At 33.0% G+C, this 26,220-nt stretch overlaps 4 protein-coding genes across 4 annotated transcripts; 2 read left to right on the forward strand and 2 right to left on the reverse strand.

Annotated features, from left to right (window-relative positions):
* Window positions 1-444: 444 nt before the first annotated feature.
* Window positions 445-2,548, reverse strand: LOTGIDRAFT_229613 (hypothetical protein). The gene is made up of 3 exons (XM_009066993.1): window positions 2,188-2,548; window positions 1,790-1,889; window positions 445-1,419 (listed from the first exon to the last, which is right to left on the reverse strand). Exons 1-3 carry the CDS (start codon window positions 2,483-2,485, stop codon window positions 1,179-1,181), a joined length of 639 nt encoding a protein of 212 aa, XP_009065241.1. The 5' UTR covers window positions 2,486-2,548; the 3' UTR covers window positions 445-1,178.
* A 732-nt stretch (window positions 2,549-3,280) lies between these two features.
* Window positions 3,281-9,576, forward strand: LOTGIDRAFT_211070 (hypothetical protein; the record flags this gene model as incomplete). Its single annotated transcript, XM_009066994.1, has 10 exons — window positions 3,281-3,440; window positions 3,863-4,092; window positions 4,216-4,687; window positions 5,015-5,061; window positions 5,670-5,838; window positions 6,298-6,489; window positions 6,869-7,037; window positions 7,237-7,364; window positions 7,682-7,899; window positions 8,651-9,576. The coding sequence occupies 10 exons, from the start codon at window positions 3,281-3,283 to the stop codon at window positions 8,684-8,686; spliced, it is 1,821 nt and encodes a 606-aa protein (XP_009065242.1). The 3' UTR covers window positions 8,687-9,576.
* A 2,073-nt stretch (window positions 9,577-11,649) lies between these two features.
* LOTGIDRAFT_211073 (hypothetical protein) lies at window positions 11,650-16,441 on the reverse strand (the record flags this gene model as incomplete). The annotated part of the gene is made up of 3 exons (XM_009066995.1): window positions 11,650-14,423; window positions 14,469-15,477; window positions 15,722-16,441. The coding sequence occupies 3 exons, from the start codon at window positions 16,439-16,441 to the stop codon at window positions 11,896-11,898; spliced, it is 4,257 nt and encodes a 1,418-aa protein (XP_009065243.1). The 3' UTR covers window positions 11,650-11,895.
* An 844-nt stretch (window positions 16,442-17,285) lies between these two features.
* LOTGIDRAFT_155441 (hypothetical protein) lies at window positions 17,286-26,162 on the forward strand (the record flags this gene model as incomplete). The annotated part of the gene is made up of 12 exons (XM_009066996.1): window positions 17,286-17,309; window positions 17,788-18,208; window positions 19,202-19,498; window positions 19,739-19,963; window positions 20,470-20,522; window positions 20,698-21,928; window positions 22,196-22,353; window positions 22,776-22,947; window positions 23,458-23,639; window positions 25,295-25,433; window positions 25,734-25,877; window positions 26,076-26,162. Coding segments are annotated over 12 exons (3,133 nt in total), but the record flags the coding sequence as incomplete, so codon positions are not given.
* Between the last annotated feature and the right edge of the window lie 58 nt (window positions 26,163-26,220).

Here is a 26,220-nt window from a genome sequence, read left to right on the forward strand (position 1 = left end):
AATAATCACGTAAGTGGTACAACCACGAGTCCGAATGATTTATATAGATTAGTGGATACAGCCAGTGAGTTGTATAAGAGTATGGCTTACGTGATATTAAAGCTAATTAGTCCAATGTTTTGATCAAAAATATAACGAATGATAAATAAACAAGAAGGGAGGTAATTCTTGTCGAATTTAAAAACCAGACTACAGTAAAACCATTTAAAAATTACAAGTACCCCAGACTACATTATACAAAATTGAACCCCATCGGAATCTCTATGGAAACTTGACATTGTAAAGGTATATTATTAGTCTAACAATAGACCCTGTATTAAAGGTAGCGTTAGCATATGTCTACGATTTTGATTACTATATAATGAATAATAAAATCCTGTTAGTACAGTAAGATAATTGACATGATTTGTAGAATTTACCTTGAATATGCCAACCAGTGTTTTGCTTACAGCCAAATGGTCAGTAATTAATTGGTCAATATTTGCTTTGTTTGAATTATTATTAATTTTGTCTTCTGATGATTACTGACTATGAAAAAGCCCTCCTAGTCAAATTAAGAAAAGCTAACCATAATTGCCTTTGATTACATTTTAAACTATTTGGAGCTATTCATAAGAAGGGTAGAAATAATTCATTTAATGCCCCATTATTTAAGAGCAAAATCTAAAAAAAATCATGGAAAACTTGGGACAACATTATTGTATGGGCTATGGGTGTGAGAAATTTAAATGATTTTAACATCAGTTTTTATTAGAAATAGATACAAGATGTTTCATAACACCAAGAGAGTTGGTAAAACACAATTCATCTCTGGACATAATGTAGTTATATGGTTTATCACACCATATTTCAAAACAATTTTATCACTTATTCATACAGTTATTATCATTCATGGTCAATTCATTCATTATCCTAATACATCTTTCACATACAAAACTATACTTTAAAAACACAATCAATATACATAAAGGTGTACATAACAATAATTTTAAAATTTTGGGTTTACTTAAAATCATTTCCCCTCCTAAAACTTTTATTTTAAGATCTTACTGTAAAAGAATAGTTAAGATTTTGTGTTCTAAAAAAAAAAACAAAGTAAAACTATGCAATCTTGCATAACTTGATAAAAATAATAAAATTAGAGGTATGTAGCCCTTTTATACAAAATTTTGGTCGCATCATTTTTTTTGTTTTTCCAGATATCTTTTTTCATTTTCTTCTGCCTTATCTAATTCTGCATCAAACAAGTCCATCATATCATGATAGTCGTCAGCTTCTTGTTGACATTCAAGAATATGTTTAGTTCTGTGATGCTGACCTATCTTAATAGTGATATAACTTGCTATTAGAAACACCACCATGGTAGCTAAGTTAGCCTTGATCCGAAATATGTCAGTAGCATTAACCATTTTGCTCACACTGAAAATGAAACATAACTTGCAATAAAATGTTACATGTGTTACTTAGTGGCAGCAAATACATTTGTGGAAAAGCATTACTTTTCATTCATTTTTAGCACATATTGCAAATATATCATATCAAAGCCATTGAAATCTGCCAATCTTCATAAAACTACAAGTAGTCTAAATTCAAACATTGACTTCCCTTGATTCTATAAAGAAAACTAATGAAATAATTTCAATATTTGAGAACAGTTACGATAATAATACAGTATAGCTGAAAACACTTAACAAAAATTTATCAAAATGAATGAAAACAGCAGAATATTGAGGATTTACAAACAAATATGAAGAAGATTACATTGTAGTGCATTAAAATTGAAACCTACGGCACATATTCTGGTACTTCTGCTACAGATGGATATTTCTTACTCCAAACTAACATTCTCTTTTGTCTTAGATTTGGTTTTATAAATTGACCCATAGGCGCTGCAAATGAAGAAATCAATATTCTAACATAACGGTTGAATATCAAAGTGACAGTGTCTCAAGAAAATATGACTTGTCATTTTAACAGTGAGCTGTGAACACTATTACTGATTGGCTTGGCTAAAAACACCTCACATCTGTACAATGAAAGGCTGAAATTGTTCATATGATATTATTCTTTAAATAAAATACAATTCATAACTTTCCATTACTTCTACAGTCTAAAACGAATACAACTCAACCTCGAGTTAACTCATCAACAACCTTGATGTTGACATAAAATATAAAAAATGAATACCTCCTGATCTTTTGGGGGCTTCTTTTTCTTTGACTTCATGAACTTCTTTAGGTTCTTCAACATCCTTTAAACACTTTAATGATGATGATATTGTCCTGACAAAATGTTTACTTCTATATCCATTGCCAACACCACAGCAGAGTGTGTGAAATACGTTCTTTGGACCTTCTTTCCCCACAGAAGGAATAGACCCAGCTGTACGAAAAGAAACGAACTGTCGAATATTTCCAACTGTCGACGGTGAACTTTGAAAGAACGGCTTTAAGCTTGGAGTTACAGATTTGGGTAAGCGAGACATACTACCTCTATGAAATCAATTTCTAAAATAACTTAAGGACATTCTCTCTTTTCCGACCTTGACCTACCGAGTGTAAATTTGTGACGTAATCCTTTCATATCAGCTATTTTGATTGGTCAGCTATTTATGGTTTACTTCATTTTGCTTTCCTATTGGTTGATTTTTCTTACTTCCGACATAATCACATATGGCTAGTTGCAGTAAAGCAATAAGTGAGAATTTTCTTACTATACTTCTGATTATCTGTGTTGGAAGCTATTGAGATAAGGCTTGTAGCTAGCACAAGGTTTATTAGTTTGAGATGCGTCTCTATTTAAGCCTTAGAAGTCCTTGAAAAGTCTGATAAGATATGGAATGAAATGACCCCCTGCCTACCTCTCATCACTCCTTGAAAGTGAAAGTAGAATAACAAGTATTTAAAAAAATTAGAAATTTTTACAAACAGCCGTTTAAAACAGTGCAATGTTGTGGCATTGAAATTGATTTTTATTTTATTTCATTTATTTCATTAAGTCCATCTGGTATTTGGTTTTCTTTAAAAGGGTACCGGTATTTAGTACATTTTTTAATAATTTTTTTTTTAATAAATCATCAATATATAATTTCAGTGCAAAAATTAAAGTATCAGTTTTTTTAATAATATATTATTATAATCTTATTGTTTTTTAGGTCTTTGGACTACAAGTACCAATTTCCATTTTAACATATTAACCTTAACTTTCGTGAACATTGCTTTACCTTTCAACTACCCTAATCTCTATTGTTAAACAATAATTTGTTATATTTCAGTTAAAAATGGCTGAAGGAGGAACTATTTGCTATAATCGACCAGAAAAACAATATGTCTGTGTTTTGTGTGGAGAAGAAGGTATATTCGAATCTGAAATGCAGGAACATATTAAGATGCATACGAATGAAAATTATTGTCCATTTTGTGACATAAGCGGTTTGAAAGGTAAGCAGTCCTTCAGAATTTAAATAGTCATTGAGAGAATTTCAAAGACTGCTGTCTAAGGACATTCATCTGTATATCAAAATCTGCATATATAAGTGAATTTGAATATCAGCTGAAAAACAGTATTATGTTGCTTTTACAACAGCTTGAGGTTGATAGAGTTATATAATTTTTAAAGTTTACAAAGAAAAGAAATACAATTTTGCATCTTTTAAAGTATTATCACAAGTCTTTGAAAGAATTCTTTCCTATTAGACCTTATAGATCCAAAGTTGTAGTTCTATTAATAATACTGTAATAAGAGCAAAGTTTTAGACTTGTTGTTCCATTCTTTAAAAGATATGGAGGTCATTTTGGTGATATTATTTTTGTCAATTAAACAGTGGTATGATGTTTTTCCATTCTCTCTTTTATGATTGTAGATGGTGAATTGACTAGACATGTGGATATTGAACATTTAGATTTGATCAGTCCATCATCTGAGAAACCTTCAAAACCACTCCATGATGAACAGATTGATTACCAAAAACCTTCAACATCAAAATCTGGCTATGATTCTCAGATACAGAACAGACCTTCTACATCTTATGAATATAATTCAACTTCTGAAAATCTATCAAAGGAGGAAGACATGATCAAACCTGAAGAAAAAGTACAAGAACCATTGACTGCTCCCAATCCCCCTGATAAAAAACGCAGTAAACTTTACTTGGATGTTCCTCAAAAACAAATTGGCTTGAACTCTTTTCATAAAGTGAAACAAGTACCCACTAAGGATAAATTCAACTCGTTAGATTCAGGCTATTCTTCTGGTTTTCAAAATGGAAGCTCTGATTCTGAATCTCCGTTGTCTAAATCTGTTGAAGGTGCTGCTGCCATCTCTCCAGCGTTTTCATGTCCTTTATGTAAATACTCGACATCTTCTGAGTCATCAATACAGCAGCATGTCAATCGGGATCACTCAGATATTTTAAGTCCAATGAAACCGGTGTCTGGTGCAGTTAACAGTTCTAAAGAATCTAAAGATGTGATATACTCGTGTCCAATCTGTGCCATGAGTTTAGACAGTCCAAAAGACATTGAAAGTCATATCAATTCTAAACATGTTGATATATTAAGTCCAGGAAAGCTACTTGCTACAGGATCTGATGAATTGTTGATATGTCCTGTTTGTTGTGAAGTATTTACAGATCCTAACTTTTTAGCTAGTCATGTAGATGGTCATTTTTCAACTACCCATACTCCAGGTAGAAATTCCACTTAAAATTCATAGTGAACATTTTAAGAGTGTCATCTGGCAACTGTGGTCAGTTTCCGTAAAGCTCAATAATCTACCTTGGATTTGAATGGAAGGAATCATTGTAGTCTAAGTGGCCAGTGTGTGCTTGAACTACAAGAATTAATTGACCTCATGACAATCACTGGACAGAGTATCTGTAAAAATGGCCACTATTAAATACTGTGAACTTTCACCGTAGATCATTTTGTTTGATTTTAATATTCTCTCCAAACCTTTATTTTTTCAGTAAATGAAGCAACAGATCAGTTGATAGCTGAAGAATTACAACAGAGAGAGCAAGATCAAGCAGAGATGGAGAAAAAAGACTTTCAAACCTTACAGGTATGACAACCTCGACTTCAACTTAATCTCCAAAATTTGATAGGAAAACATAAATTGAATTGCTTGTGAATGACATTTATTGTTGTGACCCTGTCTGTAACTGTTCATTTGACTTTCTTAAAACAGAGTATTATTACAAAATAAATTATTCTATGAATCATGACTTTAAGGTTAGACTTTCAATCTGAAGAATGAAGAAAAGAGTTTACTAACACTACAGATGGACAACTTGTATCCTGTTTGACCAATCGGATCTTAGTCTCAGAAACAGGAATTTTTTTGCTATAGCATTCACGGCTCAGTGTCGAAAATTAAGCCTTGAAATCCATGTGTGTCCGCATTTGAAAGTTAAAATGACAACACGTCTTTTCTTAAGACTACCATATATAGAAGAAATAGAGAGTGAAATTCTTAGTTTGAGGTATTTTTGAAGGAATGATGTACCTAAGACTATTTACATATATATTCAAGACCCAAATCAACCTCCCAAATTGGCAAACCTGTCCCTTTAATCATGTTCTTGTGCATAGGCGGAGAAAAATTGATTAAAGTTTGTACATAGAAGAGAAAATATTATCTGATATTAATTTACTTTCCATAATAATCAGGCAATGTATGGTATGGATGGGAAAACAGATTATAAACAACAATATGAAAAGAATTTAGAAAGAGCTGTCTGGAATGGTCATCTTTCAATACCAGAATATCATAAACAAAAAACTAATCTAAAATCCAATGATTTAAATGGTGTAGATGATGGACATTCTTGTACCAAGGGTATGTATCATGTTATGTTTTGTTATCTAGAAGTGGAACAGATGGAATTGTTCAGAACTCACCAATCTAGCAGCACCTAGAATATTATTTTAAAATTAAAGAAATCTTTCATGATTAATAAACCAGGATTTTCCTTCTGAATAGTTATATGGATATCTTCATTCAGCTTTTAAATTAGGAAGTTAGACTTTTATTTCAATGCATTTCAGACAGCTTTCACCAAGCAAATATAGTACAATTGTTTTACTTTATTCATATCAACAGATTTTCAAGAAAAGTGTTCACAGACATGCATTTTGACATTTTTATTTTGTTTGGCAAGAAAAAAATGTTTACAATCCATTCTATATTGCATCAATTCTATTCTATTCTATTCTATTCTATTCCTATTTTTTCTATTCTATTCTATTCTATTCTATTCTATTCTATTCTATTCTATTCTATTCTATTCTATTTTAGGTATAATAGCTAAGTTACAGTATTACTATAAACATACTAGTAGCTGTGTTAATAAATGGTACCTAGCTACCAGTGTGGACCATTACTCAGTATCATTTGGTGATAAAGGCTGGGGTTGTGGCTATAGAAATTTTCAAATGCTCCTCTCATCTCTTACTGCTGAACTGAACATATCTCAGGTTTTATTTAATGGTAAGTATTAACTACAAGGTGGTAATTTTTTTAACCTAATGAGTCTTTTCACTTGGCAAAACTTTGCATATGTTTGAGTTGCTAACTCTGTGGGACATAAAAAAAAATTCCAAATTCATATGAAGAAATATTGCTTTTACAACTATTGTCCTTTTTATGTTTTAAAGACCATGGTTCGCCATTTTCGATTGTAAATAGTCTTCAGAAGTACTAGAACTGTACGAAAATCTCAAATATACCTCCAACCAGACATTTCACTTCCTTTTTCAATATATTATGTCCTTTCTACATACGGTGGAGTATCAAGAAAAGACAAGTCATCATTTTAATTTTCAAGCGCGGATAATTAGATTCATGCAGTGTTACATTGTTTTCTCAGGCAAACCACAAATACCCTCAATACCTAAAATTCAGAGATTAATAGAAGTGGCTTGGGAGAAAGGTTTTGATAAACAAGGTTGTGAACAGTTAGGTGGTCGAGTTGTTAATACTAATAAATGGATTGGTGCTACCGAAATAGTAGCTACTCTTTCTTCATTAAAAATTCAGTATGTATCATTATGGTTTCATTTCATAATTATCTGTATTAAACTATATTTCATCATGTTTTTTGAAAATTTAGAAAGTGAACTCACTACAAAAAGGAAAAGGGACCTCCCTAGTTGCCAAAAATATTATCAAGCTAGTTTAAATATTGTACGAATAAGTAACTAAAAGTAAGAATTTCATGTGTCTTTCGTATTTCAGATGTCGTCTGGTAGATTTTCTAGAACCTTCTGGACGAGATGGAACTCATCCTAAACTATTTCAATGGGTGAAAGAATATTTTCAGTCACAATTGGATTTTAAGGCTCCATTGTACTTACAACATCAAGGTATGATCGATAAATTGTCATATTGGATCAGATATCATCATATATCATATTGTAAAAAGAATTGTACAGGATTACAGTTAGGCTTTATGACATCACCAATAATAATTTGGCTCCTTTAGAGATTGTACAAAGGTTTTCGAAACTTTTTGTGTGTATAAGGGACACTAAAGCATTGATTTGCACCATTTCCTTTTTTCAGTCAGATGTGTTTTAAGACTTCACTATTACAAGAGTCACTGAAAATAACTAAAAATCTCATTAGAATCTACCTTTCTTTTATGCTAACAATATTGACTTTCTGTGTTGCCATGTTTTAGGTCATAGTCGTACTATTATTGGTATAGAAGAGATGAAAGATGGCTCTGATAGATTGTTGATATTTGATCCCAGTATAAGTCAAAAACAGATGCAACATTTTCAAGGCAGAATAGATAATGCTATGTTGCGTACATTACGAAGAACATTAACTGGTTTAAAAGCTAAACAATATCAGATTGTAGCTGTTCTTGGTGTTTTATCAGATTCTGAATATGATGTAAGTTTCATGATTCATTTGAAAAATGTAGATATGGCACCATAGAGTTTTGGCCATAAATATGCCAATGATCATGTATTTGACTGAAGGAATTGAAACCACTGACAGTTTCAGCAACTTTTTGAGCTCAGAACATTTCTGTTTTTGTTACTCATTTTGTAAACCCTGAATGCCACTTGTGCTTTAAATTTAATTTTTTGAATTATCATTTGACAATCAAAGTTAAATTAATCAAAAACTTAGACCATACTTATGTTTGATTATCATACAAACAAGGATTAAAAATGATCATAAATGCCACACATCTTCATTGATATTTCTAGCAGTGCTGGGTATCGCCAATCATGCCACTATACGATACAAGGGTCACAATGTGTATTATGATGCAGGGTAATGGGATAAAAATTTACATTTTATCTTTAAAGTTTCAATATTTATCAATTTATAACTGTGATATTTGGTAATGTAGTTGATAGGAGTGGTTAATGTCCACCATCTCATAAACAGCTTACAAGAATTCCGATAAGTCAGTGAAACAAAAATGTGATTCCATTCTTCAGCTTATAAAAATCCACTTTTTTTATGGAATGAGAGGTATCGTCATGTATCAATACATGACTTTGTGATTCGATACATGTATTGTGGCATGTCGTATCGCAGGTCATCGATTCTGTGATATATCGTGCCAGCACTAATTCCTAGTAAAACATTTTTATTAGAAAACTTGGTATACAATGCTTTATATTTTCAGAGACATAAAGTTTTACAGTCGTTGAGAATTAGATGATGTTGATCATGATTTAGGATGGTATGTATCCAGCTAGTAAGTGCAATACAGAACATTACTCAAAACACTTTCACCATGGTTTACCTCATCAAGGCTGTAACAACATCATGACAAATGTGGCAAATGCCTCATGCCAAATTTGACAACAAAGAATTTTATTTGATCTCTGCAGTAAAGGTAGTAACTGTTTGAAATATTGAAAATAGAAGACCAATGGATGAAGTACCATAGTTACGACTGTGATCATATTTTTTTTAAACCGGTGCTTATGATAGCCACTTCATGATAGTTACTTAACATTTTAACTATACTCAGGCAAAGATATTGATGCAACTATTTCAATATCTGATCAATTATTTGGATACCTTGAACAGTATTTCAATATTTTGTTAACAATCAGATATCTTGTTATCTATCTAGAAATCTTGACAACTATTTTGATATGTGGTTCTCAATTAGATATCTTGTCAACTATTGGATTTTTGGACATCTTGACAACCATTTGGCTATTTGGGTGTCAATATTTTTTGCAGTTGTTCTAAATCCCAAAGACATCTTCAGAAAATAAAGTAACAAACCTAAGTAGGCACAATTCAGGCAATAAACCCAAGATATAATAAGAGTGTTGCATGCTTATTGATCTAATTTCACAAAATTTGCAGTGCTGTAGGAAATGATTTTTCTTATTAATTCAATTCCATTCTCCCATTGTTAGTTTACAAACATTCCACAATACCAAAGATATAATTTCATGTTTCATTTATCTTATTGTAAAGTACAATTGTTTTTTTGTCAAAGTTTAATATTTTTTTCTTATAATATATTTAAAATTTGTTAATACTATAGTGTAAATCTTTTCCAGTTATATAATATTAAATTATGGTGCTTTCAATGTGTTGTGAATTTTGTGAGATAAATGTTGTTGATGTTTGCAGCTGCAAGGAATTTTTTTGGATATTTTCTTCTAATATTTGTATGTTGATTTTTACCTTGCTTGTCAGGAATGCAGAGATTTTGATCAAGGTCGATGACAAGTCGATAAAATGTTAAGTGTGCATTTTGTGAGGAACATATTGATGCAAATCTCTGTCTGTGGCTTTAAAGGGGCAGTATGCAAAATTTTCATTAAGAAAAAATAATGGCGTAAATCATATCTGAAAATATTTCTAAACTATGATATCTATGTATCTACTTGATCAAACTTTTAAAAATTTATTTAGCTTAAATCTGTGCAGTTGTTTCTTTCACCTTCCAAAACACATAAACTCATGACAGTCTTCATAGCCCACAATCAAAATTTAAGCCTGTGTGTCCAGAATTATCTGCATTTGAAAGTTAAAAAGACAAGTGGTCTTTTTTTGAGACACTGCCATATATAGAAAAGACATCTAAAGAAATAGGAAAAGAAATTCTTAGTTTGAGGTATTTTTGAAGGAATTATGTGATTTTCGTACATTACTAGTATTTCTGAAGACTATAAACATATATTCAAGACTCAAATCAACCCCCCATAATGGCGTAACTGTCCCTTTAGTTTACGTAAACTTTTATAATTTTTAGTTAAAACTTTCAGATACGTTAAGAAACATGTTTCTCTAGATACTTGTGTATAGGTTTTTGACCTACAAAAAACCCAGAATGCCTCTCTAAGAGGTAATTAGTTAATTAACTTTCACATTATGTGATACTCGTACGATGGTTCGCTTGATTTTACACATAGTGAAACACTTAGTATCTTGAAAGACCTTAAAAATTAAAGCGCTGATGTAATTTCATTTAGAATAATTTAATAAGTGTGGCATATATTATGATTAATTAAATGTAGGTCAAATGTTGTTTCAATTGTTATATAAAAACTTGAAAAAAAAAATATTACTTCTTTCATGCAAATTTCACTTAGACTTTTCTGAAATTATCAGACTTAAAATTTCTTTAAACATGGATCCCTTTATTTGTGTGATCTTAATGAAATATTGATGCAGATATTTGTGAAATTTTTTGTGAGTTGGTTCACAGATTCTAGATCTGAAAAAAGTTCACCTCATGAACTTTTGGTATAATAGTTTCATGCAAATTTATTAGCCCAATTTCTTATAAATGACTTCAGATCATAAGATGATTGAAACAAAAACAGAAAATTTATGGCACAGAATATCTACAACTGTAATTTGTTTAGATTTCTGTTTTGAATGAGTGTTCAATTTGAAGCCTTTGTTAGACTTTAGCCTGTCATGAGATATGGATGTGATATCATCATTGTTTAGGTGATATCTGTGTATATCTCGTATGAGTAACTGGATAAGGCCAGAGTTGTCGAGCTATTAAGACTTGTGCCAATATGTAAATAATGTAACAAACATTAAATGTAATTATTGTTTAACGCCTTTCAAATCTTTTTACCTTTGTTGATGTTATTTACTTCATTTAATAAGTGCCATATCATTAAAAATTTAGTGCTAGAAATATTTGTTATCTGTTGCTGTATAGAAACAAGACAAATCTTCCCTTGTCATGGACAACTTATACTTTGCTTATCAAGACAGAGTATTTACTTCTGTTTAAGACTGTAGTAGACCTAAACATCTGCCTCTATTCCAGCCTCTGATAGCTTTTTTGGCTTGTGTACTCCAGTTGATAATTGTCAAAATATCTGTCACTAGCTGTAATAGACGCAAGTTCAGATTAAGACTGTTGCTGCTCTGAGACATTTACAATCCCTGAGCAAATTTTACACTTGTATACATCGGATGAAATTTAGATAGTGGTCCCATCTTCACATTTTCAAGATAATACAAACTTATAGTCTAAAAGACAAAGGTCTTAATAACTTGACATTGCAAAGATGTATTGGTCCATGCCTTTGCCTAAGAACAGCCTTCGTAATTACAGTAATGCTATATTTCCAATTCTGATGTTGTCCAACATGAGGAAAATCGTCAGAGAGATAAACAACTTAGAAAAATATGAAATAAGTATTTTATTCAGATTGATTTCCTCATGATAGAAATCACACTACAAAATGGTATATTTCCTAATTCTACTTTTATACATATACAATACATAGTACGAAAATACCGTTTAACATAACATAGAATGACCATTAATTATATAACCTAAAAAACAGAACATCAAAACAAAAGTAAACTCATTTCAGCTTGATAATGGTTATTATTCTTACAAAATTCATTGGAAAATTTTAATTACAGAATTTACATTGGGAGCACTAAATTTGTCATGAGTTCTCTTATAGCAGGGAATAAAGCACATTCAGCTGGATTTTGATGCATTTCAGTAAAACGTTTTAACATGACCATAATAGACATAGCAATTTGACTATTCTGACCTCTATCAAAATTAAACATACTAACAGTATTATATTGATCAACAAACACTAATGGTATATTAATTGATTGAGCTTCTTTACCTGGTGGTAGATTTAATCCAATACGAGTTAGCTGAATAACAATGACTACCTTTGATTTGACAATGACACAGGGAGTTCCTGGAGGTGGACTTAGTGGTGTATCATGAGGAATGGTTAAACACCACTGAATGGACCATTTCATGTTTGGATCAGGCATCAATTCAAGCCTCATGATTTGCACAAAATCTTTCAAAATACGCAAGGGGGCACTAAGAATTTTAGCGAAGGCAAACATTGTGTTGAGTTTATATGGATAGCATGCTACTTTAACATCAAAATATCTCTCAATAATTTGAGTTTCTTCAGTAGTCCACTGATCTGTGAATTCAGGAACTGGACTTACTTTAAGATTCAGTGTCTGAAGATCAGATGTGTTCATGATAATATTGACCATATATTGTAGAGATTCAGCTTTAAAGATGAGAACTCCTGGTTCTGATGGTGATGGAATAACAGTTAAAGCTTGCTCTTGGTGTATTAGTCTATTGAGATGACGCTTGAGGAAGTTACAACCAAGGAATCGTTCTAATGGAGATAAAAGAACTGGAGAAGAACCTGGAATCACTACTGGTGTCAGAAGCTTGTCAAAAGCATCATGTGACAACAGTGTTGGAATAGAGGCTGCCCAAGATTTCCTAGGTAATATTCTTGATGGTGGACTAAGAACCTGGCTCTGAGCTGTTTGTGGCGAATGAAGTGCTGGGTGACCTGGAGATGCTGTAGCACCATGATAAGAAGCAGGAGATGGTCCACTTCCCATAACAGAAGGTGATCCAGGCCAATTTCTTGGAGATGGGTTAGCTAAATTAGAACCAGGATATGGTGAACCACCCTCTACCATTCCACTTGGACTCATAAATGATGCTGCTGGAGAATGCATGTGCATTCCAATTGACCCTGGTGATGGTGCAGCAATTAAGGAACCAGGAGAAGGAACATGTAGATGAGGATTACTTGGAGATTCACCAGTTAATAAAGTACTTGGAGATGGAGTTCCCATTAAGGCTGTTGATGGTGATGGGTTGATTCCTGAAGGCATTCTTGCTGCCCCAGGCGATGCTGGTGTATGAGGGTTTGATGGTGGAGTCATAGGATTCTGAAACCTAAAGTTGCTGGTCAAGTCTTGTTTAGGTGGTCTTGTGGCTGGTGATCCAGTATTTGGTTGAGAAAAAATATCTACCGTATCCATTGGAGATGGAGGATTATCATCTTCTGTTGTTGATCTTCTCCTAGATCTACCTCCCAAAGCAGCATCATCAACAAACATATTAAGGAAGGTTTTCAAACCTGGAGTTGGTGTTAGAGCTTCAACTACTGTACTATTATCAAAATGGCTATACGATCCATCCCTGACAGCAACTAACTTATTACCACGAATATTAACATCTATACAGTTGAAGTTTCTGAAGATGATTCTAAGATGAGTAGATGATTGAGGAATAACAATGAATGATAAACTAGATAATTTTGGGGTCTGTGAAGTGCCAATTACAGGTACTGTATTTAGGTGAGCCATTGATATCATTGGAGAGAGCGTGTCAAGCAATATCTGTAGAAGAAAAGCTAAATTTCTCGAAGAATTCAAATCCTTCTGCAAATGGTTTGAAACAACAACATGGGGATTACCAGTTGCACATTGTCCATTTGTACCCAATGAAATATGAAAAAGATTGTCTTCACCTTTCCATTGAATTGTTACCAAATACAAAAATTTTGGACCATAAGCCAACACAAGTTTCTTGTAGTTGTAGGATTTTATTTTGATTGTTGACTGGAAGTTTGATTTTGGATCAGAATAAATGTCAGCAAAGTCTTTCACCAAACTGTACAAATTACCAATTGCATTCCATTCTCTTAATAAATCAATGACTGTCTTTTTATAATTGTCATTATTCAAATCTAAGTTGAGGAACACTTTCTGAATATCTCCAGATTCTTTATAATACTCTGACTCAAGTGGTGACTGGTCAAAGATAAACTCAACATTCCATGATCTTATTCTAGACAAGATGTGAAACTTGCAGGAAAGCAGTTTGTCCTTGATAGCTTTATTAGTCTCTTCAGAAACACCCATACAGTTTGGAAATTCCAATATACCCAAAGCCATACACACCCCTTCTCCATCAATTTGAATACCTTCATGAGATATATTTTGTCTTTCCAGTTCTTCTCCAAGATGTACAAATGGAATTTTTTCTTCTGCCGAAGCCAAGAGATATGTCAATTCTGGTATAAAATAAGGTGATCCTTTTACTTTTTTAATATCTGGTTCATCTCCTTCTCCTAATAATTTTCTCTTTCTGCTCAAACTATCTAATGGGGTATATGGTGAATCATCATATATCTTACAAAATGGACCTTTTATAACAGAATTGATATGTATTTCAAGAAACTTGTCAGCTTTCAGGAATGATTTTACTGTCGAATCAGATCCAGTATCTTCATTACCATCAGCAGTACATGGTTTGGTATGGAGAAAATAATATTTGAAATCAATGGAGTTGTTTATCTTCTCGTGGAGCTCAACAATAACATAGTAACTTGTCTGACGTGGAACCCCTATAAATAATTTACTTTTAGAAAGATTCTCTAAAGCATGACCTGACATATTAACAATGGGTAGAGAATGAAAACAAGGAGCAAGAAGCATCTGTACGGATTTTTCACATCTTAATAAATTTAACTGTAGTCTTAATTTAGTAATAACTTTGTCAAGACCTCTTTTATCATTGTTAAAACAATCCTCTACATCTTTAATACAAGGATTATCATAAGCCGGAACAGAAGTTATATAAGTGCCACGCAGAACATCTATAGCAATGCGTAAAACTTCTGATGGCATGCAAGGGTTCAAAACCGGTGTATGAAGTGCTGCTGGCATATCTCTAATTTCACATTTATTAGAGACATACCTTTGCATTTCTTTAGATAGTTCACGTAACTTGGCATGCGTTCGAACTTCAATTGTTTGCATTAATAATTTTTCAATTGATAATTGGTCACTTTTGATTGCTAACCCAACTTTAGTACATTCAGCTGGAGACATAGGAGGAAAATGAGTAATCTGTAGTGGCTTGCCATCATCAGATTCACAAACATGAACACTGAGTTTATAGATAACTGGGTCTGCATTTTTACAGTTTTTAGACAGTTCTCTCCAATATGAAATAAGTAAACGTCGGCTTAGAGTATATTCTTCAACTCTAACATTGTCACCAAGACGAGCTCTTATCAATCTCTGTGTTTGAGAATTTAACACTTCTAGTTGTAAGGCTTGACTAAATGAATGAAGAACTCTGTATAAATCATGAAGTGGTTTATCATTATCTAATAATCTTGTTTGTACCAGTTTATGAATGTAGTTGACCTGGAATAAAAATTCAAACATTCTGTTGCCAAAAAGAAAATAATGCACAAATCCAATGGTCTTTTAACAAACTTACTGCAAAAAAATTTTTGTCAATTTAGACAGTTGCCATTTCCAGGGAATATCATTGGATTTCATAGTAAGCTTATAACAAATTAATCATATTTTTATGGTATGACTAATCTAAATTTCTCTCCGTATATTTGTTATGTGTTAAATAAATAAATGATAATAGTGTAAGAACCTGTAAAGGATGAACAAGAGATTTTCCATCACCAGTTTCATGATCTTCTACCAGAATATCAATATCTAATAAACGCCACGGAATAGTCGGACTATCTCCCATCAATGTTAAAGTTACTTCAAACTCGTGGTCAACAGTAAATTTTACTCTGCCTTGTGCAATGTTCAATTTTCTCATTTGTGGAGGCAAATCAGTTGAAACAAGTCTGTACTGAATTACTTGATCTAGTCTGTGAAGTGTTTCTTTCTTTTCTTGAGGTGTGATTGGATCTGGTGGAACAATCTTCTCTCTAATACATGTAGGCAGACGTGGATACGTTCCTGTTGTCAAAACATCTATAGCACTTGGTAGAGAGAAACTGGGCAATCTTGCATTACTCAAAGTGTCCCGAGCAAGTCTTGCTAAACTATCGGCAGTATCAACGAAAAACATAGATTGTTGTTCTAAAAAGTTACAAATTTCAGTGCACTTGTCCACTTTTGTTGCACTTGTTGCCCATTTCACTAATGCTAATAGCCTCACAAACAATTGTCTTGTTCTGCTAGCAAATTGGAATATTTCAATTTTTCTTTCCATGTCAGTTTTTCTTGGTAAAAGTTCTGATAAAACAATTAGCTCATGATGTGTTCTCTGAAGGCTATAATCAATCAAAGTCGCCAAAGGAATTGAGCCCCCACCTGACTGGGGGCCAGGGGCACCTGCCATATCCACCGGAGGCATCTCACGTGTACAGAATCAATTCAATATCAGAAAATGCTTAGAAATTTTGAAACCGGATTGAAGAAGCAGCCATATTTGAATTCAATGTGATGCACAAAATTGAAATGTGACAACATTCTACGCATATTAACTTGATTTTAGTCGTTTAACTGTTCTTAAAAAACAAATTCTGATTCCATGTGATGGAAAATAGGACAGTTATTGTTAAGCTGTATTATTTTGTATTAAATTTTGGGGTATAGAAATAATTTTTGAGCATCACCGAATTTCCAGAAAAGACTCAACTGATCGAAAAAATATTTACTCGATTTTCAAGTCTTTTTCAGAAATTATTTTTTGAAAAAACAATAAGTTATTGAATAATCTTTATGTAACAAATTGACCCCTCGATTAGCAATTGAATTTAGCTTTCTATGCAACTACCATTTGTGGTACTTTAGGAATGACAATATATTAACAAGATAAATAGCTATCTTTAAGGACCGGTTGCTTTACTAAAGGTGTACCCACATTCAAAACGAGGCTAAAGTCAGTGCTCCTCGCGCTTGCGGTCTTTGTGCGCTTATAAATCCTTGACAGTTTCATAATAAGAATGACAATTACTTAAGTCTATGCTCAGTTTGTACAAATTATATCGAAAGCGAGAGTTAAAGATTGGATAACCATTCCTTTGACTTTAAGCGCGGGAAATTGGAATTCCCTTCTTCCGGTCAATAACTAAACAACAACACTGACCAACTCAGTCAATAAACTGGGGGGTTTTCTCCGTCAACAATCAATTTACCCCGACTTTGGCATTACCAACATCAGCAGTTTCCTGCCGAAATAAAGTTGGTTGCTGAGAATGGAAGAAGCAGAGGAAAATAAGGTAAGCTTTACTTTGATGCATTTTGATATATGAATGGTCAAAGATTCAAATGGTTATTTAATTTTGAACTAATAGCTCGTAGTCGACGTAGAGCATAACAATTTGGCTTATTCATTTACTATAAGCATAGAATTACCAAGTAATACTTGAAGTATAAAAGTTATAGGCCTATACTTGTAGTAGAAACTAATACTATAGTAGAGAAGTTGTGTCCCTTTAATTTCCTGGAGTTAAAGATTATAGCTTAGATCTACATGGATTAACAAGAATGAATTTTTTATTTAAAAAAAAAAAAAAAGATAGAAAAACAACTGCCAGGCCTAGGGCCTAATATATAAGGTACGTACAATAATTTTGGTATTAATGGCTTAAAGATGGGTTCCCTCATTTTCATTTATGAAAATTATTTGATTTATGTGACTTTGGTAAATGCAATTCTAAAAAATGCTTAAATTTTTTATCTTCTTTTTTGTTTCAGGAGGTCCTGACTGAGGAAGAAAACAGTTTGAATTTGAATGATGGTAATTCTGATGGAAGGTTTACAGAAAACAATCCACAAGAAAAATGTGACTTGCTGGAAACGACAAGTGAGGCAATGACTAAAGATAATGAAGAAAAAGTAGACCCTTGTCAAGCTAATGATGTTCCTGAAGCAGGCATTGAGACAAATAAAGCTTCACCATCAGAAAATGTGGACATACCACTTACTGACATAAAAACTGATGAACTGCAACAGGTAGATAATCCTGATTTTGTTGAAGAGTTGTCCTCATCATTATCTATACAGAAAGATGCTTCTGAATTACTTGCATCAATTCAAGAAGGTGCAGCTTCACTAACATTACCTGACATGTTACCAGCAACAGAATCTTTAGATGATGGAGCATCAGTATCTCCTGGTAAAAATGAAACGGTAAAGGCTGATGATCCTATTATCAAAGAGACTTTGAAATCATTAGTTTCAGATAGTGTCACTGAAAAGTCTGACCAAGAAATATGTTTAGAGCCTGCAATTCTTAGTTCTGAGCGTAGTTCAGGAGAAAATTCAAGATCTGTGCCAGATGAATTTAAACAGGCAGATCCTGTTGAGGTGGACGAAAATTCTCAGACCTCAATTGCTACCCCAGTACAAGATGAAACTTCACAATCTAATGTTTCTACTGATTTTACCAAACTAGATGAAAGTTCGAAATCATCACTGCCTCAAGATGAAAATTCAAAATCATCACTGCCTCAAGATGAAAATTCAAAATCTTCCTTTTCCCAAGATGAAAGTTCAAGATCAGTACTGCCTCAAGATGAAAGTTCAAGATCACTGCCTCAAGATGAAAATTCAGGATCAGAAAAGCCTCAAGATGAAACTTCAAAATCATCAGAGGAAAATTCTAAATCTGTTTTGCCCAAAGATGAAAATTCTAAATCTGCTTTGCCCCAGGATGAGAATTCAAAATCTTCTTTGAGTCAAGAAGATAATTCTAAATCTTCTCTGAAACAAGATGAGAATTCTATGTCTTCTTTACCACAAGATGAGAATTCTAAATCCTCTTTGCCCCAGGATGAGAATTCTAAATCTTCTTTGCTGCAAGACGAGAATTCTCAGTCTTCCTTGGCTCAAGATGAGAATTCTAAATCCTCTTTGCCCCAAGATGAAAATTCTAAATCTTCTTTACCTCAAGATGAAAATTCAAAGTTTTCTGTGAATATAGAAGAAGAAAAATTATCTGATAAAGATGAAACCTCACAGTCATCAATTATTGAAACAAAGGAAAATACTGAACTAGATGAAGAAAAAATGGAAACTGATGAACCGGAGAATATAGCTTCTAATGAATCAGCAACTAAAGATAGTCCCAAATCTATTGAACAAGCAATGGAAGTTGATGATGTTTCAGAAACCTGTGGTGCTGACAAAGCAAGAGAGTGTGACAGTGCTGACAAACCCCCTGACAGTGCAGATGACACAAGAAAAACTGAAGCAACAATAGAAACAGATGAAATTACAAAAGATGAAGATGTTGATGTAGATAAGCCAACCGAAGACAAGACATGTGATCCAGAAGATGGTGAAAGTGTTAAAAAATCTGACTCTGTGACTAGGGTGGAAATGGAAACAGAAGAGAAAAAAGACGAATCTGAAGAAAAAGAGAAACCTAAAGAAATTAAAGGCCATGCTAAAGATGAAGATTCAGGTATGATAGAATTTTTTCTATAAACTAAATGTTCTCACAAGGGATATTTTCTTCTGCTCAAAGTGACTGTGAGTGGGTTTCCCTATGGGCTATATTTTCATTTTTTTTTAAATCACAGTTCAGTTTAAAGGTTTAGAAAATAAGCAGATGGTGAAAAAAGTGTCAAACAGAAATGGTAGATTGATATCTCTCACAATTGATTGTATACAGTATAAAGATTTCCTTAATTTGATTTTGTAGATCCCGATGTATCCATAATTGAAAAGGAAGAAGTAAAAGAAGTAGTTAATTTGATAGATGATGATGATGATGATGATGATGAAATCAGTCTAAAGAAAGTTGTTAGTAAACCAGAGCCTATAGTTAAACAATCATCTAATGATATGGGTTTACAGATAGCATCTGTTACCAGTGGTGCTACAATGCCTGTTGATGATAAACCTGCACCTCCTGCTCCTGCACCAGGTATATCTGTCATATTTTAGCTTCTTGCATTTTTTGCATATTAGCCTCTATCATTCAGTCTATGTACAGCTTTGTTTGAAACATGGCCTGGACCAGTTGCTTAAAATCTTTGTAATTGATCGAGTCTACAGTGGCTATTGAATCTGATGGGTTGTGAATCCACATCTGTTTGGTGATGGGAAAACATATCGTTTGAGACAGGAAAAGTTGGGTGTCAGAGACTATTTGTATATGAGACTCAAAAATGAAGCCGTTTATCCAACAAGCTTATATGCTGATTTCCAAATTTGATTGGTCAATGTGCATTATTTCTCAACCAATGACATTTATTGAACAACATATTGCTTGAAATGATTCCATAGATAGAGTCAAATATTTTTAATTGCCATAATAATCTGCAATCTGATTTTGACTTGTTATCTTAATTATAATAATCTGCATATATGTAAGATACATAACCATAGGTGTCAATTCTCATAAAGCATTTATACTATTTCTTTTTTCAGCAAAACCAAAATCAAAACTTAAACAACCACAGACTTGTATTGTTTGTGGCAAGGTAGGTTACTATACTTTATAGCTACCCACTCACTTTGTCACAGATTGAAGAAAGTAGCACACTTTTTCTTGAGACTCCAATAAACTTTTTGTTAATCTTGAAATTGTAAAATTTAAAACCTCATAGTAGTTTAGATTGAAGTATTGATATTAATTTTTGACTGTTTTTTCTGCAGGTTGGAAGATGTAAATACAACATCAAGAGAAATGAAGAAATCAAACATCTTTGTGATGAACCCTGTTTTGTTAAGTTTAAAGCAAATCCTACCATGTATCTCAAATCATCTAAACAACAACAAGCAGAAGCTAACCAGACTGCAGCTAAAGCGCCCCCAGCCAAATCAGCAGAGAAATTAGCTACAAATGGTCAACAGAAATCAAAACAATCTGTCAAAACATGTCATGTCTGCCAACTGATGAACATCAGTAAAAATAAGCCATTTTGTTGTTGGCATGGTTTAGATTTCTGCGATGAAGGATGTCTACAGAAATTTCAAAACAGTCTCAATACATCATGTAGTCTATGTACTGAAGTTATTCCTATTCAGAACAGAGGGTTATATGTCTTTAAGATTTCTAATACAGATATCCGCACTCTCTGTACACAAAAATGTCTGACAGAATTTAGAAATATGATTCGACTGTGTACTTATTGTAACAAAGATCTGTCTAATTGTCCTGATTCTTTCTCAGCTCCTGTTGGAACCCAAAAAACATTTCAGGAGTTCTGTTCTCAAGGTTGTATGACAAAATATGAGAAAGATATGACTGCACCTGATGTGGAGATAACAACTATTACGCCTGGTACACAAAGTAAACTATCACCATGTGCAGTCTGTAGTAAAAATGCTGTTCCACTTCATACAGTTAAGCTGAACAATGTAGTCAACAAATTATGTAGTGCACCGTGTCTCCAAGCTTTTCAGTATGCTAATAAACTGACATTGAACAAATGTGAAAATTGTGGAAAAGTTTGTGCCAGTGAACAAACCAAATCATTTTTCATCCAATATGAAGGTAATCAAAAGAAGTTCTGTAGTGATAGATGTGTAGAAATATTTCGTAACGCCAACCAGAAAGTGGTACCATGTGGTTGGTGTGGATCGAAGAAGAGAAATTTTGACATGATTGAAAGAGTTGATTCAAACAACAAATATCAACTATTTTGTACCCTCAACTGTTTATCTTTATATAGGGTCAATCTTCAAGCCAAGTCAAATCTGTGCGTCTGCTGTGACCATTGTAGAAAATACACACCTGCTCAGTATCATTTAACTATGAGTGATGCATCAGTGCGAAACTTCTGTTCCTACAATTGTGTTATGGCATTCCAAAAACAGTTCACTTCTGGTTCAACTTCAGCTATTACACCAAATACATCAGTTAAAAATAAATCAAATAATAGAGGTAAACGGTATTTTTAAAGTTATTTGATATATGTAGTAAAAGATAAATCACACAATGACATGCAAACATAGGTAATTAGTCCATAATATTGGAGTAAATGTAGCTACATTTGGGGACTAATCCCTTTATCAATCGAAAAAAAATCAAAAGTAGCGAGAAAGGTATGAAGAACAACACTAATCTGACAAAATATTGCAAACTTAGTATAAGTATAAGAGGATTGTGCCATTGTTAGTTGTTGCTTTGTTAAACATTACTATTTTTTAGCAACTGGAACCAGTGGTAAACAAACAACAACAGCAGCATCTTCAACAAATGTTCCAATAATATCTAATGTAGTGTCACTAGCTCCGGCTGCTGGTCAAAAACAACAAGTTAATATCAGAAATACCAGTCAAGTTCCTGTTGTCATTGGTGGACAGAAGGTAAGAAGATAGTGTTTACCATATTTTAAGAGAAATTATCAGATATTAATGGAATTGGAAAGTGAAATTGTACTAGGGGTTGCATGAATTATTTCATCAATCAAGGCAAGACAAATCTTAATGCCATTGCTTCCAGGAATCTGCCTGGTGTCGGCTTTCATCCCATTGCAAGGCCAATATGAATGTCCCTAAGAAGGGGTGAACGTTAATACTTCCTTCTAAAAGGAATAGGTCAATTAGTAGCCAGTCTGCAAGGCAATCAGGTGATATGTCCTCTAGGCAAGACAAATTTTGAAGCCTGCGTTAGTGTTTCAGAGAGTCAGTCTGGGCTTTCACCCTCTTATCACTTCATCTTGTGAAACATTTTTACTGAAAACTTACAAATTTGATTTGAATACAATAATTCTGTTATATGTATTCAGGGTACAACTATACAGACAACCACTACTGGTACTCAACCAATTCAGCAACAAATCATTGTTCAACCACCAGCACCTAAAGTCATGAAAAATAAATCATTATTATGTAAACCATTTGTTCAAACTAAAGCTACATCATGTCGACCTAGTACACAAAATAAAAAGATCGGAACTGGTAAGTGTAAATTATATTTATGACTTAATGCTCTTATTAGAAACCAAACAATAGTTTAAGTATAAGGTTACAACCTCAAGGATATTCTAAGCATAATCAGAAGCAATAAAGTTATTTATGTATATCTTTATTAAAAATTAGCTTCAAATCTTTCTGTACAGAATTTTGGTTAAAGCAGGTTTGTTGGATCTAATTTCCCCAAAAATTTGAAAACAATGTTTGTTTGCACCATGAGGTTATTGGTATATATTTATTGTCAAATCATTATATTGTTAATCAACTGAATATCTGCATATAGTTGAAAATGTGAATAGTGAAGACCAGTCACAGCTGTTACAAAATGATAACACTCATCATGAAGTAACTAAGACAAATTAACACCTTTAGATGTTAACATCATATGTAACAAAGCTTTTGGTACCATGTACATTTCAAATTTTGAAAATATTTAGTTGATAATAGTCCTCTAAAAATGTACTTGTAACTTAAGTATGTGAAACTTTCTTTTAGATGAAGAGCCCCCACCTAAACCAGTTATAATACCAGTTCCAGTACCAATATATGTACCTACTCCTTTGGCCATGTATTCTACAACTACACCTCAATTCTACCCAGTACCAATACCCATTCCAGTACCTATCTTTATACCAACTACTAAAAAATCGGCCAGCAAAATACTTAAACAGATAAAGGTATTCTTATTTTATTAGATGTCATCTGATCTCATTATTTTTTTCAAAGTTTGTCATTGATAAATTCAACGCATCAATTGGAGCAATTTTGCATTTTATCTGCTATACAACATTTACTACCAATTTGCCATTCTTTGGACAAGATTTTTGATTAACAGAATTGTGGTGCTTGTACAGATTTTTATTATACGCCCACATGAAATGGGGGGCGTATATTGTCGTCACCAATGTCCGTCGGTCCGTCCGTCCACAATTGCTCGTTAACACTCTACAGGGCACAATTCTTGACGGATTTTAACGAAACTTAGTATGTGTGTTCGCAATCACCCAAGGATAAACCCTATTGTTCTTGAAAACGCGTTCAATTTTTAGCTCGTAAACACTCTAGAAGGCATAATTCTTGAAGGATTTTAACCAAACTTGGTATGAGTGTTCGTAATCACCCAAGGATAAACCCTATTGAAAATCAGCGAAATCGAAAAATATTTAGTATGAATTATTGCCCTTGTTCTTGCAAACGCGTTCAATTTTTAGCTCGTAAACACTCTAGATGGCACAATTCTTGACAGATTTTGACGAAACTTGGTATGAGTGTTCGTTATCACCCAAGGATAGACCCTTATGAAAATCAGCGAAATCGAAAAATATTAAGTATGAATTGTTGCCCTTGTTCTTGAAAACGCGTTCAATTTTTAGCTCATAAACACTCTAGAAGGCATAATTCTTGAAGGATTTTAATGAAACTTGGTATGAGTGTTCGTAATCACCCAAGAATAAACCCTATTGAAAATCAGCGAAATCGAAAAATATTTAGTATGAATTATTGCCCTTGTTCTTGCAAACGCGTTCAATTTTTAGCTCGTAAACACTCTAGAAGGCACAATTCTTGACAGATTTTGACGAAACTTGGTATGAGTGTTCGTTATCACCCAAGGATAGACCCTATTGAAAATCAGCGGAATCAAAAAAATATTAAGTATGAATTATTGCCCTTGTTCTTGAAAACGCATTCAATTTTTAGCTCGTAAACACTCTAGAAGGCATAATTCTTGAAGGATTTTAACGAAACTTGGTATGAGTGTTCGTAATCACCCAAGGATAAACCCTGCTGAAAATCAGCGAAATCGAAAAATATTTAGTATGAATTATTGCCCTTGTTCTTGAAAACGCATTCAATTTTTAGCCCATAAACACACTAGCACAATTCTTGAAGGATTTTAACGAAACTTGGTATGAGTGTTCGTAATCACCCAAGGATAAACCCTATTGAAAATCAGCGAAATCAACAAATATTTAGTATGAATTATTGCCCTTGTCATTGAAAACGTGTTCAATTTTTAGCTCATAAACACTCTAGAAGGCACAATTCTTGAAGGATTTTAACTTGATGAAATTGATCACAATCAAAACTAAACCTTTTGAAAAATAAAATACAAGTTATTGCCGTTATTCTTACAAATGTGTTTGATTTTTAACTTAAGATGGCACAGTTTGTGATGGATTTGGGTATAAGTTGAATATTTCCTGGTGTCTATGTTTGCTATTTTCTAACAAATATTCAATTTCAAACAAAGCTATCTGTGGGCGTATATTACCTTGCCTGGCAATCTATCTTTTGTTCAGAAATAGAAATTTTGAAAAATGTTTTGTTATAGGAAATTCAGAATAGAATACCGGCTGATCCTCTAGAAGCTGAGCTATTAATGATGGCAGAGGCTGTAGCTGGTGATAAAGGTAGTAGTGATAGTGATAGTGACAGTGATAAAGGGGCTGATGATTTACCTGCTTTTGATGGTAAGTTTTATCCTGTTAGAAATACCTAACTTCAGCATAGCTAAATTACAATTTTCATCAATCAGTAGTAGCTTAATTTAGATGTTCATTATTCAGCAATGGCTAAACTCAGATATTCATCAATCTGCAATTAGCTTATTTCAAATTTTCACCCATTTGCATGTAACAACAACCATAATCAGATATTCTGCGTTCAGCAGTAGGTTTGTTTGAAATAATTAGTAGTGATGCCCATTTTCAGTAGTGTCACTCAGTTAAATACAGAACAGTGTACTATAAAATATTATTTGATATCAATAGAAATAGAAACTGCCAGTCCTATAGTGAATAAAGGTAAAGAAGGTGAAGAAGATATGTTACAGATGGCATTACGTGTTGCTGATGAAATAACTGAGCCTATTATGGATCTAGAAGATAATGTACAACCAGTAGCAGTTAAAACAGGTTAGATGTGGTTAAACTCTGTTCTTTCTTAAGCAAAAGATAGTGACATTTTCACTGAGTTTTATTGTTTTGGAGCGTGAAATACTTAAAACTGCATGTTTAATTATTATATGGGATAAGATTTCTATGTTAACTTCTTTCAAATCATGTAAATTCAAATTATTTTGAAGTTTATTAAGTTTTGCTCTATATTGTCAGAACCACCACCAAAACCAACTCGTCAGTATATACCAGATGATGATGATCCTATATACAGCCCACCAGCTAATACCAGACAAAAACGTGGTTCAAAACGAGCTTCTAGAGGACGTTCATCATCTACATCACGACCAAAACGACAGAG

The sequence above is a fragment of the Lottia gigantea genome (genome assembly GCF_000327385.1).
Source record: "Lottia gigantea unplaced genomic scaffold LOTGIsca_8, whole genome shotgun sequence".
NCBI classification, from domain to species: Eukaryota; Metazoa; Mollusca; class Gastropoda; family Lottiidae; genus Lottia; species Lottia gigantea.

What these genes read in the sequence shown, in the direction of transcription:
- LOTGIDRAFT_229613 (XM_009066993.1), bottom strand. Translation starts at nt 2,485, where the DNA reads ATGTCTCGCTTACCCAAATCTGTAACTCCAAGCTTAAAGCCGTTCTTT. An exon ending in AGCCCCCAAAAGATCAGGAG is followed by an intron (nt 1,890 to 2,187) that starts GTATTCATTTTT and finishes CTTCATTTGCAG; the next exon opens with CGCCTATGGGTCAATTTATA. An exon ending in GAAGTACCAGAATATGTGCC is followed by an intron (nt 1,420 to 1,789) that starts GTAGGTTTCAAT and finishes TTTCATTTTCAG; the next exon opens with TGTGAGCAAAATGGTTAATG.